The sequence below is a fragment of the Littorina saxatilis genome, linkage group LG1 (assembly GCF_037325665.1).
Source record: "Littorina saxatilis isolate snail1 linkage group LG1, US_GU_Lsax_2.0, whole genome shotgun sequence".
Lineage (NCBI taxonomy): Eukaryota > Metazoa > Mollusca > Gastropoda > Littorinimorpha > Littorinidae > Littorina > Littorina saxatilis.
Window position 1 is genome coordinate 86,478,789 of NC_090245.1, and position 16,355 is coordinate 86,495,143.

Genomic DNA, 16,355 nt, shown 5'->3' on the forward strand with positions numbered 1-16,355 from the left:
CAGACAGACACACACACACACATACACCACGACCCTCGTCTCGATTCCCCCCTCTACGTTAAAATATTTAGTCAAAACTTGACTAAATATAAAAACACATCCACATATACACACACACTAACCTTTTAAAGCTTCAAGAACGTATTGTTCAGATTCAGATTCACACACACACACACACACACACACTACATTCAACAGAAACTACAACAAAGACTTACGTCCTCTTGATTTGCACGGCGATACTGAATAATGTATTTTATGATGAGACCATTGGGCTTGGGAGGGGGATCCCATAGGATCATCACTTCCCCGGTACTGTTGGCAATCAGTTTCGCATTCACAGTAGTCGCATTGATGTTGTCTGCTTTTTCTGCAGAGGAAAAATAATGAGAAAACACGGTAAAGGTCCAAAAATAAATTAGATGAATGGCATTGCATTAAAATCTGAACTGACCAACTAATATGGCCAAGAATCTATAGGTAATTCTAGAACAAAAAGTTTGAACAAATCCGTGCGAACATCAATAATGATCTTCCCTCCTCTTCAAAAGACACAGTTCTGCCCTTGCACAAAGAAAAACTCCAAGCCTCAAGAGTATTCACATTCATGACAGCCCCAATGTTTGAACACTTTGCATACAGTAGAAGCCCCCTATTAACCCCTTCACTGCCACAGTATAACAGCATTTTCAACACGTGGTAGCAACTTTAGCAACTTATCTGAACGGTCTATGGAAAAGAACTGTGTTTAGAACCCCTACAAGTTGTTGGACAGTGGTTACCTCCCATTTAGTTTTCAGAAATGTCCTGAAATATTGTTGACACAAATCCCACGTATGATTATGGGCGTACGACAAACTGAAAATGACCACGTATTACATACGGGGTGGGCAGTGAAGGGCTTAAGTCACCCTAATTTAAGACTTCCCCCTTTTTAACACTTTCTACCCCACCTATGTTGACCAACTTTTTTTTAGCTGAGACCAGCTGTGCTGCAGCAGGTCACTCAGAACTGTAGTAGCTGTGTAGAAACTGTGTATCAACACGCTGGAATGCAGGCGTTAGATCGACGTTACAGGAAGCGACTGAAGCTAGTAGCTGTGTAGGAACTGTGTATCAACACGCTGGAATGCAGGCGTTAGATCGACGTTACAGGAAGCGACTGAAGCTAACAGTCTGAGCGAATATATCCGTACCTGGTCAGATAGAGCCAAATGAGTGGGTACTGATATATCCGTACCTGGTCAGATAGAGCCAAATGAATGGGTACGGATATATCCGTACCTGGTCAGATAGAGCCAAATGAGTGGGTACGGATATATCCGTACCTCGGAGACAATGAGTTAAGACCTTGATTTGTTAGACTTTCAGTTCATAACCTCTGTAAATTTACCTCTTTTTCTCCTTATTTCCTTATATTTCTGTAGATCTTAAAAGGGGGGTTCCACTGTACCTAGCCTTGTGCCTACTTTCATTTTTATTTTCTCATTTTCATTACTTTATTGTCCCATCGCTGGGAAATTCGGGTCGCTTCCTCCCAGTGGAAAGCTAGCAGCAACGGAGTCGCGCTACCCAGGTGTCTGCGTGTTTAGGTGTATTCAGCCACCTGCACTTATGGCAGAATGACCAAGGTCTTTTACATGCCATTGTGATGACACGGGGGTGGGACATGGCTTCCGTTTTTGGGTCTGCACATTAAGTTGACCTGTGTCCGTCCCGGCCCGAATTCGAACCAGCGACCTTTCGATCACAAGTCCAGTGCTCTACCAACCGAGCTACCGGGCCCCCAGAGCATGTTACTTACCTAGCCGCTTGGTCCTAGCTACAGTGATGGCTCGGTTACTGCACAGCTTTTCTCCTGTCGTGGTGTCCGTTTCTTGGCAGGCCAGCACCTGTGATAGTGTACAAAAGTGCTCTATGTGAAACACAAATAAAACAAGAAACGCAATGCTGATACAATTCACCTCTGTCGTAAGTTATATGACACAGACACAAATTATCTGCTAATGATTGGCTGAAATCATTCCATAAAACGTTTAAGAAAATGATAATGTCATTCTGATCGACACAAATTCAATACCATCAGGACCCTGGTAGACAATGGAAGTCTGTGAAGTTTCAAACATCCAGCATAAACAAGAAGGGCAAAGCCCATACGACTCACATGCTTGACCTTGACCTTTACATGACCTTGACCTTCAGGGTCAAGGTCAAATAACTAAACCTAGCAATGACATCATAAACTAAGAAATGCTTTACACATTTTTCCTACCAAAATACATGTGACCTTGACCCAAGGTCAAGGTCATCCAAGGTCATGCAACACAAAGCTGTTAATTCAAGACATAGGAAGTACAATGTTGCTTATTGGCTCTTTCTACCATGAGATATGGTCACTTTTAGTGGTTCACTACCTTATTTTGGTCACATTTCATAAGGGTCAAAGTGACCTTGACCTTGATCATATGTGACCAAATGTGTCTCATGATGAAAGCATAACATGTGCCCCACATAATTTTTAAGTTTGAAACAGTTATCTTCCATAGTTCAGGGTCAAGGTCACTTCAAAATATGTATACAATCCAACTTTGAAGAGCTCCTGTGACCTTGACCTTGAAGCAAGGTAAACCAAACTGGTATCAAAAGATGGGGCTTACTTTGCCCTATATATCATATATAGGTGAGGTATTCAATCTCAAAAACTTCAGAGAAAATGGGAAAAATGGGAAAAATAGCTGTTTTTTAGACAACATTTATGGTCCCTGCGACCTTGACCTTGAAGCAAGGTCAAGATGCTATGTATTTTTTGGGGGGCCTTGTCAACATACACCATCTTGCCAAATTTGGTACTGATAGACTGAATAGTGTCCAAGAAATATCCAACGTTAAAGTTTTCCGGACGGACGGACGACTCGGGTGAGTACATAGACTCACTTTTGCTTCGCATGTGAGTCAAAAAATGAAGCAAATGATACTATCTGACAGACCACTACGCTGGCTTGATTCAACTAAAAGTGACTTAATGATTGCTGCTGCCCTGACCCGAATGAAAACGACTTGACAATCAAATCTGATATGATGTGACTGTCACAAGTGTTAGTGTTAGGAATGAACTGGGTATGAATGTGCCGAGTCAGAGTACACTTGTGACGAGAGATTCGGGATGCACATGAATTAGTTTATGGTCATGGTTGAATGGTTTACATATGACATGTGTGTGAGCTGTGTATGAATCAGTGCAGGCTAGGACAGCGTACGGTATGACCGGACTGACCTCTATGCTGTACTCCTGGAAGTGGCCCAGGTTGGTGAGGGTGATCTGGGTGTCGTAGATGGTGAGGTGAAGGTAAGCGTTTTCCTGCGTCTGATTGGAGCCGTTATTGGCGGTGGTGGTGGCAGGAGCTTCCGTGGTGGAAGCCCGCATATTGGTGTTGGCGCTGTATTTGGTCAGGGGGTGCTCTGACAGGGGCGGTTCTGTGTCGGCCTGTCGCTTCCTCCTCCGCACCAGGTCGTTCAGGGTGTACCTCTCGTCCAGGTCGTCCGGTAGCGTATCCGACCTGTGATGTAATATTGGGTTAATCAGTGCAATAACAAGTAAACCAAATGCTCATATGACTCACCTTGGTCATAAGAAGTCTGAGCTAGAAAACAATTTGCTGCTTCAGCTCCATAAACCTTCAAGCCAATGATTTCATTCTGATCAACCTGAAACTTGATCTCATTTTGATCTTGAAATTTGATCCAAAATCAACTAGACTTATGTGTAAAGTTCCCTGGAAGTCTGTGATCAAAAAATAGGAAAAAAAAGTCTTAACAACAAGATGACTGTGGGTGAAAACAAAACTGAACAAGAAGGGCAAAGCCCACACGACTCACATGCTGAACAGACCTTGATCTTTCTTTCAGAATAATTTTACAATAAAACTGAGAAAAACAATATTTATTCAGTAAAGAAAATAATTACAGAAAACTAATGCCATTGTGAGTTGCACATTCAGTAATTGCATCCAAGTTATGGTGCATACTGTGTCAAAAGGTTCTCCATCCTAAAATGCTAATCGCTGGTCATTAGGGGATCGAGTCGAACAAGGAACGTCAGTTCTCCGACTTCTCTCTAGCCTGGCGCCTGTTTTCTCTTTTTTGACAAATATCAGTTTAACTCAAACTGACCTGGAATTTGAAGATATGTAACCTAATGTAAGTTATTATGAAAATATAATGTATTCCCCTCACACATATGTAGTTTTGGAAGAGTTATTTTCAATAGTTCAAGGTCAAGGTCACTTCAAAATATATACATTTCAACTTTGAAGGACCCTGTGACCTTGACCTTGAAGTGAGGTCAAGTTGCCAAACATGTTTCTGAAGATCTAATGTATTTCCCTCACACATATGTAGTTTTGGAAGAGTTATTTTCAATAGTTCAAGGTCAAGGTCACTTCAAAATATATACATTTCAACTTTGAAGGACCCTGTGACCTTGACCTTGAAGTGAGGTCAAGTTGCCAAACATGTTTCTGAAGATCTTGTAACCATACACCATCAGGCCACAATTGGTGTTGATAGACTTAATAGTGTCCAAGAAATATACAATGTTAAAGGCTTCACAGACGGACGGGGGGGGACGGACGCCCGGAAGGACAGGCGGACGATGTCGGTGAGTATATAGACTCACTTTTGTAAGTATAATGTATTTCCCTCACATATATGTAGATTTGAAAGAGTTACCTTCCATAGTTCAAGTTCAAGGTCACTTCAAACTATGTATACAATCCAACTTTAAAGGACCCTTGCGACCTTGACGCAAGGTCAACCAAACTGGTGTCCAAAGATAGGGTTTACATTGCCCTGTATAGCATACATAGCTAAGGTTGCCATTCTCGATAACTTCAGAAAAAAATGCGAAAATGTGAAAAATGGTCGTTTTTAAGACAACAATTACGGCCCCTGTGACCTTGAACTTGAAGTGAGGTCAAGTTGCCGCACATGTTTTTTGAGATCTTGTAACCATACACCATCAGGCCACATCAGGTGTTGATAGACTTAATAGTGTCCAAGAAATATCCAACGTTAAAGTTTTCCGGACGGACGGCGGGACGGACGGACGGACGACTCGGGTGAGTACATAGACTCACTTTTGCTTCGCATGTGAGTCAAAAACAAAAGAAATCGGTACTCACCAACACAAAGACAGCACAAAAACAAAAAAGTTTAAAAACTGGAAGGTACCTTTTGCAGTAGACATTATTGTGGAGGTAGTTCTCAAATTCAATTTCAATCTGCCGCTCGCGTTCCTCTTCCTTCAGTTCCTCCTTGGATTTGGGGCAGCTACAGCAGTTGGGCCCTTTGGTTGCGTTGCCTTTCTGTTCCTGCTCCTTCGGCGTTTTCTCCTCTTTTGCAAGCACGATAGCTGCAAACAAAAGTCAATTTTTGTTCTGACAAGCAGACGAAAATTTCTCTGAACACAAAAAAGGAAATGCACAAAAGACTCACCTATGTGATTTGAATCGAACACACATTACCTGCTCAAATGATCTTATTAAACCTTCAAGTGAATGATAATTTCATTCTGACTGACCCAAACTCTATCCCTTGAAGTTTGCCAAGAATCGACCAACTCAACAAAACATGCAAGTCTGTGAAGTTTCAAAGATCTATCATAAACAAGAGGCGAAGCCTTCAAGGCTCACGTAAGAAATCAACAAACAGTAACACAAACTCAATCACTTCGTCACACATACACACACACACACACAGTAAGCGGCATAGGTGACACTGTGCAAGAAAGCGAGACACTAGATCTAGATCTGAATGGCCGATTTCGAAGAAAAAACTAGTCTCGGCCCGCTCAAAATAACAATGACCCAGACTTTCAGTAATTCCTTCGCGTGACGTCTAACCCTCTTACGTCATAATGTGACGTCTTCAAATGTTGTGACGTCTTCAAATGTTAAAGTTTCTACCACAGACATACATACATACATACATACGCACGCACGCACGCACAGACAGACAAAAGTTAGCATCGCATAGGCTACACTTACGTGAGCCAAAAATGAAGAAAATATTAGTTTTTCATTTGTTGACCCAAACATGACCCCACTGTGACCTTAACATTTGTTGAGGAGGTAACACAATCAGTTACTGTTGTTTTTCTTTGATTCCTTATTAAACAGAAAGTGCTGTTAATTCATACGGTTCCTGCAGTAGTTGATTCCTTATTAAACAGAAAGTGCTGTTAATTCTTACGGTTCTTGCAGTAGTTGATTCCTTATTAAACAGAAAGTGCTGTTAATTCTTACGGTTCTTGCAGTAGTTGATTCCTTATTAAACAGAAAGTGCTGTTAATTCTTACGGTTCTTGCAGTAGTTGATTCCTTATTAAACAGAAAGTGCTGTTAATTCTTACGGTTCTTGCAGTAGTTGATTCCTTATTAAACAGAAAGTGCTGTTAATTCATACGGTTCCTGCAGTAGTTGATTCCTTATTAAACAGAAAGTGCTGTTAATTCTTACGGTTCTTGCAGTAGTTGATTCCTTATTAAACAGAAAGTGCTGTTAATTCTTACGGTTCTTGCAGTAGTTGATTCCTTATTAAACAGAAAGTGCTGTTAATTCTTACGGTTCTTGCAGTAGTCTCGCTTGTCGAAGGGCTCCGTGTTGAGGATTTGAAGCTGCCAGTAGACGAAGTAATGAGTCACATTACCGTTGGGAATCTTGGGAGGCTTCCACGTAACGTAAAGTTCACCTGGGTCATCCGGTTCGGCCTTTAGGTCCATTGGGCTGGTGGGATCTGCAGCAAGGAACTTACAGTTACATACAGCCTTTGTTACAAAAACGAACACTCCATTTCCTTCTGTAGAAGTTTCCACCAGACTCTTTTTTCAAAATCCAGAAAAATATCCAAAAACTGTTTTCAAAATTCCAGGTGGGAACTTTCATCCCTGCCCTACTGATGAACGTTGTGAAGTACATGTACTCAAAATCCAGAGTTAGTCACTGATGAAGGTTTCTCATCACTTACAGTTAGGCTGGCTCAGAGCGCTGGTGCTCCTCACTGAATGAAACTGAGTTTTCACAGGTCTAGTAAATAAAATGTGTATTGCCCCAAAAAGGCCTGCATTTTTTTTCTTACTTACAGTAATACATAGTTTCACTTAAAAAAAAATCAATCATTTCCATGCTTTCGTTATCTTGCATTGTTTTTTCAAACCTACGAAAAAACGCGATTCCGCTTGTTCTGACTTAGCCGTCATTTGCGCAGTCACACTACGCAATGCATTTTGAGAAATTTGCAATTCCAGGAACAAGAATGTCACCCATACTTTGATTCGCTCGTGTGGCTACAATTTTTAAGCTACAGCCAATCCGAAGACACGTATGAAAAGAGTATGGGCTCATGAATATTAATTTGACGTTCTGCAGTCAGCCCGTTTGAGAACGGTTTGTTTGTTTGTTTATTTGTTGCTTAACGTCCAGCCGACTACGTAGAGCCATATCAGGACGAGGAAGGGGGGGATGAAGGGGGCCACTTGTCAAGCGATTCCTGTTTACAAATGCACTAACCCATTACTTGTGTCCCAGCAGGCTTTAGTAAAACTAAATTAATACCTACTGGAAGATTACCAGTTTCCAGTATGTTAAAATAGGCTTAACCTATCTACTGCTGGGCTTACATCAGAACACTAACAGATTAAACTATACATGAATCGCGAGACAAGCGGCAAGAGAAGAGATTTTTTGGAAAAAATACAGGTGAATGAGCAAGAAGGCAGAAAAAAGAAAAGAATTCATGAAGAAAAAGAGAGCATGACAGGAAAGAGGAACCAAAAATCTACCTAACAGCAAACTAGAAAGCTCCTGCGGTTCCAAAAACAGGAGGGGCCTTTAATTTCATAACCGCAGTGCCCCACTGCGGGAGTTTGAGAACGGGCGCGGGATTGTCGCACCAAAAAGTTGTAAGGTTCGTAAAGCAAAAAGTTGCCAACATTTTTGTTGAAGAACATGGTAGCTTCGAAGATCAGTCTATTTTCTGCAATCTGACCGTGAATCAAGGAGTTCAATGCAGTTTTGGGAGCACACGGCTTCAAGGATGAATGCCACTTCATCGACAACCGACCATGCTGGAAAATCGTGTTTTCTGTGAGGCATAAACAGGGTTGGTGGAAGTAAGTGTCGGAGCTGTGTTGATCACTTTTTATTAATGAAATGTGAAATTCGCCACGTGTAGAAGACAAGGAATATTACTAATACTTGCTCATGTTATTCAAAACGTTGTAGGTGCAATAGTATGTTCAGATTCTTTGTTTCAATTTCCGATAATTAAAGAAAATCCTGCGCTGAACCTCAAAATGGGAAGTAACTCCATCAAGTTCCGGATTTGTCGACTGCCAGGAAAACTTGCACAAAGCATGCACAATCTCCCAGAAAATGCACCGATTCAATCATGAGAGGACTCAAAATTGTTCCTTTTGCAAGAATTTCACCATTGCAAAGGTATATATGTGGATTTTGATCAGCGTTTTCTCAGCATCAGCGATCTTTCACGAGCGGAAATGAACTTCCGGTTTATGAAAGCAGCCGATGGAAGTTCGTAAATTCGATTTTGAATCTCGCAAAATAAACTCTATTGCGATTTCAGAAGCATGTTGAATAGATTTACAAGATGCACCTAACAAAACAACATGCATTATTGTGTGGCAAAATAATCAGCGCTTTGTAAATGTGCCAATAGTGTGTGTGGTTCAATGTTTTTGGTAGTTACTGTGAGATTATGAATCAGTCAATGCCACAGTCAGAGAGTCACAGTGTGCCTGTGTGGGTATGTGCTTATTTATCAGGACTATTTCAAAAAGCTAACATGCAGAATATTTATTTTGTGGCATAAACTAGAGGTAGATAGATGATATTATGTGGTGCTTGATAACTTTTGACAGCCGACAGTGAATTTTGTTCTTCGTAAGGCACAATCATGTTTATGATGTACGAGTCATACTACATGTCGGGGTAATTCGTGCAAGACTCAAATGTGCTCAGCAGCTTCTCTTGTAGAATATTCACCACAACATTAATGGACATGGAAGAGCAACAGAAGAAAAAAAAAGTTCAATCAAGTTCACAAAGAAAAGACAGTCTTTATTCTGGATTTCTGTCTGTGATAGTCAGATAGAATAGCATCGGCTGTCGTTAAACCTTCATTATGGCCACTTTTCATCCATATTAATGTAAATACATATCAATCGCATTTTTAAATCAAAGCTTTCTGGTCAGTGTCTTTACTTTACTGGTGACTTTTGAAAATTTAGATGAAGATGAACTTGAAAAAAAAAGAAGCAAAATTGAGTATTTCCTCGACGCAAATGTCAATATTGCACATTTGCATAACTTCACAGAAGCTTAAAATTAGATAATGATAAGATAGGACAAATTGTGTATGCGATTTGAATGTAGCATATATGTTTCCAACTTGATAACACAGCTTGTTGGTCTGTGTGTGGTGTGGTTTTCTTATGGCAAGGGGTCCAAGATGACTCCTCGTAAGCAACAGACTAAACTGAAAAAGTAATATTTTAGCTTTTCATACCATTAACCAGACACACATTCATGTTTCAGTGCTTTTCCCAGTGGTTTTGTGTTATAACCAACATATCTGAGTAGAAATTTGGTTCCTTTTAATAAATTTTACATTTTCAAAATTTCCCATCAAAAATTTGCTAAGTCCAAAATCGCAAAATCTCACTACGGCCCGTTTCTGGAGGGTCACCATTTCCATATTTGTTCATCAAATGACTTGGAAATGTTTTTACAAAATCTTCTATATACATAGATTCAATATATAAAGAGAACATTCAGATCACATTTAAACATTCCCAGTTAGAATTTATCCAAAACCCGATTACAGGCAAATCCGGATAAGACGAAATTGAAGGGACCGAATTGTTATTGTGTCCTATCCGAAATTTCGACTTGGTCATAGTACAGTGGAACCCCTCTCTAGCGACCTTGAAAATGTTGACAAAAATCGGTCCTTATGGAGGGGGGTCCTTACAGAGAAAGTCACCTCAGATTTTCTTAAAAAAAGAAAACAGAGAAGTTTGAGTTGCTGACGACCGTTTCCTCAAGCAAACTGCTTCGATTTCATGTTTGACAATGTCGATGGTGTCCACCAGTTCTGGTGCATGTTTCAATGCAAAAAGAGTTAGTTTCTGAGCAAGCATTTCTTTACAGCAGTCCCTGCAATGATGAAGGCCCTCCGAGAAAGAGAGTGAAAAATCGGCCACCGTTCTCAGCATCGCGTATCTGTGTGTAACCTCTTTCATTGACAAGATACTCTTGTTTCCCTGCAGCCTTGACCAGTGAGTCGGTTACCTAATCTGTGAACCCTTCAGTTGTGTTGCTTTGTCAAAAGTTAGACACAGTCAACTAGTTTTGCTCTGAGTGAACAGTGCAGCTGGCCTCAATTAGCCGGTGACACCTCTCTGGCCACAGCACCAAACAGTACATGGCTGGTGGGAGAGAGAGAGAGAGAGAGAGGGGGGGGGGGGGGTAGCTGGCTAAACTCAGTGGGGTGTCCGGTGTCACTGAAGTCAGCAGGAAGAGCATTGGAGAGAAATAGAGAGGTGTACTCTTCCAAACAATTTCCAAGGATCAGTTGTCAGGGCTTAGGGTAGTCAGTGAGGGAGAGTGAGAGCGGTTTGTGAACAGTCCGACTGAAGAGTGAAAAGTCACTGCCACAAGATCGGCATGCAGTCAATAAAGCCAGACAAGAAGAATGATTATGACATGCGGCTCTATCTGCTGGTTTTTTTTTTTATTCAAACTGGTTTTCAACGCTTATTCTCACAAAGCATCTGCACACCTGCCTCTGCCTCTGTGCTGTGTTTGTGTGGCTGCTTTCGTATGATGTCAGCTGCATGGTGAGTGCGTTCACTGCCTTGTCACCACTTCCCCACCTTTTTCAGAATGTTTTCTTGGAGTTGGATAATTCTCCTTACTCCTCGCCCCCTCCTTACTCCTCGCCCCCTCCTAACTTCAGTTCATACTTTATTGCGTGCCGACTGACCAGTCGGTGTGGCGTCCGTGTAGAGAAGAAGGGAATAAGGTTACACAATGCGCTAGTGTGAGACGCCAAGTTTCGTGTTTCGAGTTGCTGTAGTAAATATAGAGTAAACTTTGTCTTTGGGACTGACTTTCTGTTGTGTGCTATCCGTCTTTCGACTTACGTAAGAGAAATCTCATTTCGAGCTCAGGGTACTTTGTACACATAGATAAAGAGGGATAATTCCGGACCAGAATTTCTTTGTGTGCTAAGCGAATTTTTGACTTAACCGTTTGTGAGTTAGCTGGATTTGCCTGTATGTCAATTTAGCTCGATTTCCGCTCTGAGCCAGCCTAACTTACACATTCGTACTTGGTCTTGCCTTTACACACGAAGGGGGATAAGGCACTAGCAATACTTCTTAAAAGTTGACCTGAGAAATATCTCCACGCTTAACCCACCAGACCCAGCCGAGATTCGAACCCTGAACCTTCCACATTAAAGGCTGGAGTCTTAACTACTAGGCTATTGTGCTCGTCACAGATGTTCTTTCAAAACAGGTCAATTTGGGCCAAAATTGATACACCAAAGGACAACAGGTGTCCTATATTAAGAGATGTCCTTATTTCAAAGGAGCCTCCTATTAGTATTACTACTACAGTGGAACCCCACTTTTAAGACCACAAAAAATCTGAGAAAATCAGGTCTTAACAAAAAGGAAGTCTTAAAGTGGACGTAAAATGACAGATGTGCTGTGCACAGGAAAACTTGGACATCAGTCTTAAAAGGGGGGAAGGAGAAAAATAGAGGGGTCAGAAGTTGATGGTGGTAGGGGGGGGGGGGGGGGGTCTTTAAAGGTGGTCGTCTACATTTTTGCTTTTTTTCAATAATCTTATTGTTAGATTTCGATACAAAATTATGTCAAATGATGAATGAACCACGGGGAAAAAAGTTATAGAAAAAAAAATATATGTTAAAAAAGATTTTATTTTTGGGTAGCGTGACTCACGCTTCCAATATTCGAAAATTTTTAATTAAATTTTCATTTGATTAATATACTTACCCGAGTCACATATTAGCATTGACGCAGTCGAGATGCTAGGTTGACTGAAAAACGCTATCCCGTCTAATAGTCTAAGGGAAGCAACCCCAGCTAAAAAAGTAGCAAGCTTGCTACCCTGGGTTGCCTCCCGTAGCGTATCACGCCACAGATCTCGTACCCAGTACGAGACACCCTCATTCGACTTCTAGAATACAAAGAAACTAAAAGCGGGGAAGGTGGGAGGGAATTACCTATGTGACTCGGGTAAGTATATTAATCAAATGAAAATTTAATTAAAAATTTTCGATTAAATTACATATTCTTACTCCGAGTCACATATTAGCAGATAACTCCAACAAGGTGGTGGGTAAGAAGAAAAAATTCAAACTCACTGTTAAGATCTGGAGAGGCATTGCCCCGCTGCCACCAGTGCAGGGAGGGTCCGTGAGCCATCACGGCAGACCGCAGCGATGTCTCTCAAGTAGAACGAAATGAAGACGTCATCCGAGCGCCAGTATGCTGTGCGCAGAACATCGTCGAGTCTTCGAGACCTCAAAACGGCCAATAAAGATGCCCATGCCCGGGACTCGTGCATTCTAGCTGAATCGAGAGGGAAGGCAGGCTGAGCCCCCCCCCCTTTGTGCCAGACTCCACACATAAGCTTGTTTTATGAGAGCTGACACCCACCTGGCCAAGGTAGTCCTCGTAATATCTTTGTCCATGGACGTATTCAAGGATATAAAAAGGAGCTTCTGCGAGCTCGACCTGATGGGCTGAGTACGAGCTAAATAGGCCTCCAGGGCCCTAACCGGGCAATTGACCATATCCGGGTCATCCTGCGCCACAATATGGGACAGAGGCCTCACAAGGACACAGGGAGAAGGCTGATCCGGTGTCTGATTCTTGGCCAGAAAGGCCTCCCGGAAATGCAAAGACAAGGAGCCGTCCCGCTCTCGGGCAATGTCCTGAGGACTGCCCGAAAGAGCGTGGATCTCGCTACCTCTGCGGGCCGAAGCCAGAAGTAGCAAGAACAGAGCCTTACGAGTAAGGTTCGCGAGGCTAGAGCCCTCCAGAGGCTCGAAATCCGCCGAGCGCAAGAACTCAAGGACAAGAAAAAGATCCCACTTGGGCAGAGAAGAGCGCTTGACGTCCTGCAAAGACGCGCCCTTAATAACCCCAGCGACAACTCCGCTAACATTGATGGTATGACCAATCTGTTTAAGAGTCGAGGCGATCGCCGACCTGCGAACCTTCAAAGAGGAGGAAGAAGCCCCCCGGGAAGACAAATCCGCTAAGTGGTTGGCGACGTGCATAGTACGAGGAGCCACCGGGTTCAGCCCATGAGCCTGACACCAGGTGACCCAGGCACGCCAATGCGACAAATACACTGAGGAGGTGGAGGCCCTATGTGAGCGCTGCACCAACTCCAAAGTGCGGTCGGAAGCTCCAGACCGCCTCAGAGCGGACCTCACAGTCTCCACACGTGAAGATTGAGAGACTGCGGGTGCCCGTGAGGAACTCCGGTGCGAGGCTGAACGAGTTCGCCTGGTACCAGAGCGAGAGGAATTGGAGGGCCGCGTGCGAGTCTCAGAAGGTCCGGAAACCAGGGCTGAGACGGCCACAGAGGGGTGACCAGAAGCAGAGACGGCCTCTCCAATTCCGCCTTCCTGAGGACTTGGCTGAGAAGCTGGAAGGGCGGGAAGGCGTAAGCCTCCAGCCCTGCCCAGGGGATGTCCAAGGCGTTGGTCCCCCACGCTTCCGGATCGGGGAAGGGGGAGACAAACACCGGAAGGCGCCTGGAGAATCTGGTGGCGAAGAGATCCACCACAGGCTTCGGGGCCACAGCCCAAAGGCGGAGAAGGGCACCATGCGTGATGGTCCATTCCGCCTGCAACACCCTGTCGGAGCGGCTGAGCGCATCCGCCAGTGTGTTGAGACTCCCTGGCAGGTAACGCGCTGAGAGAGAGATCCCCCGCTGGGAGCACCAGGTGAGGATCTCGACGTTCTGCGGGAGAGAGTGGGGGACCGCGAACCTCCCTGCTTGTTCACATAGGCAGCCACTGTCGTATTGTCTGTGAACAGACGCACACGCTTGGCCGCCAGGGAAGGGAGGAACGCAACCAGAGCAAGAAACACGGCCTCCAACTCCAGCGAGTTGATATGCCATGTGCTCTGTTCCACAGACCACAGTCCGGAGGCCGTGAGCCGGTCCGTGTGAGCCCCCCAACCCAGCAGGGACGCATCTGTGAAAAGGTCCATGTTGGGAGGGGGGGAAACAATGGGAACCCCCCTGCATACCCATCCCGAGTCCAGCCACGGGAGGGTCGCAGCCTGGAACCAATCCCCAAGGGGAACCAGAGTGTTCCAATCCACACAAGGAGAGTCCACGAACGGCTTCAGCGCGTGCTGAAGCGGGCGTTTGTGAACTCTCCCCAGTGGAACCAGAAGGGCCATGGACTCCATCTGCCCCAGGATGGAGGCCAGAGTCCGAAGTGAAGCCCGCAGGAGAAGCGAAGTAGAGCGAATGAGAGCCTGGAGCTTGTCCACCCGCTTCTGCGAAGGCTGGACAGTCCAGGTGACCGTGTTGAACGTCATCCCCAGGTAAGTGAATGACTGAGACGGCACGAGCTCTGACTTCGTCTGGTTGACCGAGAATCCCAGCAAGCTGGCCTCCCGGAGAACCAAGAGAGCAGAGAGCCTCGCTCTGGCCCGTGATGAGCCAGTCGTCGAGGTATGCTCGCAGCCGCACTCCCTGTGACCTCACCAGCGCGCAGAGCTGCCTCACCACCATGGTAAAGATCCATGGGGCAAGGGACAGCCCAAAAGGGAGTGCGCGGAACTGGTAGACTTGACTGGCCCACCGGAAACGGAGCCATTTCCGGTCGGCGGGATGCACCAGAATGTGGAAGTACGCATCCGTCAAGTCTATCGAGGTCACCCAGTCTCCTGGGCGGAGAGCGTCCCGGACCGAGGCAGGCGTCTCCATCTTGAACCGAATCGTTCTCAGAAACTTGTTGAGAAACGAAAGGTCCAAGACAGGACGCCAAGCTCCCGAAGCTTTGGGGACCGCGAAAAGCCGTCCATAAAACCCCGGGGAGCTGTGGTCCGAGACCGCTTCCACCGCGCCCTTCTCTATCAGTGAGGCAACCTCCGACTGGAGGACGGCCTTTGCCTCCTGTGAGAAGGGGGGCTGGAAGGCTGGAGGACACCTGGTAAGAGGGGCCTTGTCCCCCAGCCAAAGCAAGCGGAATCCCGACTTCACAACACCCACTAACCATCGGCTGCGTATGGCGGCCAGCCAATGTGGAAGTGCCCGAGCAAGGCCCCCCGCCATCACCAAGGTGGAGGGCGGGGGGCGGCGTGAAGCCGGGAACGCTTCATTGGGGGTGGGGCTTTCCGCTGGAAGAGCCCCTACCCCTCCCCGAAGCAGATCTCTTGCCCGACCCGCGGGAAGAGGCACTAGATCTTTTCCGGGAAGCAGGATGTGCCTGAGCAGAGGTCTTAGCCTGTTTGTGCTGAGCCTGCTTAGGAGCAGCCTGCTTAGGAGCAGCCTGCTTTTGCTGCTTCAGGGACTGAAGCGCAAAAGAAGAGAACTGCTGTTCCCTGTTGGTGTCAATCTCCTGCTTCCTGGCATCAGAGGCCAGGTTGCCGAAGAGAGCCCCATCCACCAAGGGCGACGATCTGAGAGTGTTTCTCGTCGACTCCTCAGAAAACTGGGAGTGGGCGAGAAACAAGTCCCTTCTGCACGAGACAGCATGTACGTACTGCAGAGAGGACAATCTCATCTGCTCCTCGTTCACCCATGCCAGCGTGGAGAGGAGTGTGGATACGTCCTCCGAATCTTGCTCCTTACTCAAGGTAAAGGGAGCTAAAGACTCGGTAAGAGCACGTGAAAGCGCCCGAAGGATAGTCTCCGAAATGGAACTGAGTTCCAAGAGCTGCCTTCCCACCTCCTCAGAGGACAGGAGAGACTGCTCCGAAAGAGGGAGAACGGAATCCTTCTTCTTCTTCTTCTTCGTTCATGGGCTTAGACTCCCACGTTCACTCATGTTTTTAGCACGAGTGGATTTTTACGTGTATGACCGTTTTTACCCCGCCCTTTAGGCAGCCATACGCCGCTTTCGGAGGAAGCATGCTGGGTATTTTCGTGTTTCTATAACCCACCGAACTCTGACATGGATTACAGGATCTTTTCCGTGCGCACATGGTCTTGTGCTTGCGTGTGCACACGAAGGGAGTTTTTTTTTTGTTTTTTTTTCTTTTTTTTTCTTTTTTTT

The 16,355-nt window shown here is 45.0% G+C and overlaps 1 protein-coding gene across 1 annotated transcript in view; it reads right to left on the reverse strand.

The window, feature by feature from the left end:
- Nucleotides 1-16,355, reverse strand: part of LOC138982612 (putative molluscan insulin-related peptide(s) receptor) — a 105,109-nt gene that overhangs the window by 17,692 nt on the left and 71,062 nt on the right. Inside the window, exons 11-15 of the mRNA XM_070355943.1 lie at nucleotides 6,621-6,791; nucleotides 5,230-5,410; nucleotides 3,275-3,557; nucleotides 1,805-1,892; nucleotides 219-370 (exon numbers count right to left, since the gene is read on the reverse strand). Coding sequence (XP_070212044.1) covers nucleotides 219-370; nucleotides 1,805-1,892; nucleotides 3,275-3,557; nucleotides 5,230-5,410; nucleotides 6,621-6,791 — 875 coding nt within the window. The remainder of the gene's footprint in view (nucleotides 1-218; nucleotides 371-1,804; nucleotides 1,893-3,274; nucleotides 3,558-5,229; nucleotides 5,411-6,620; nucleotides 6,792-16,355) is intronic.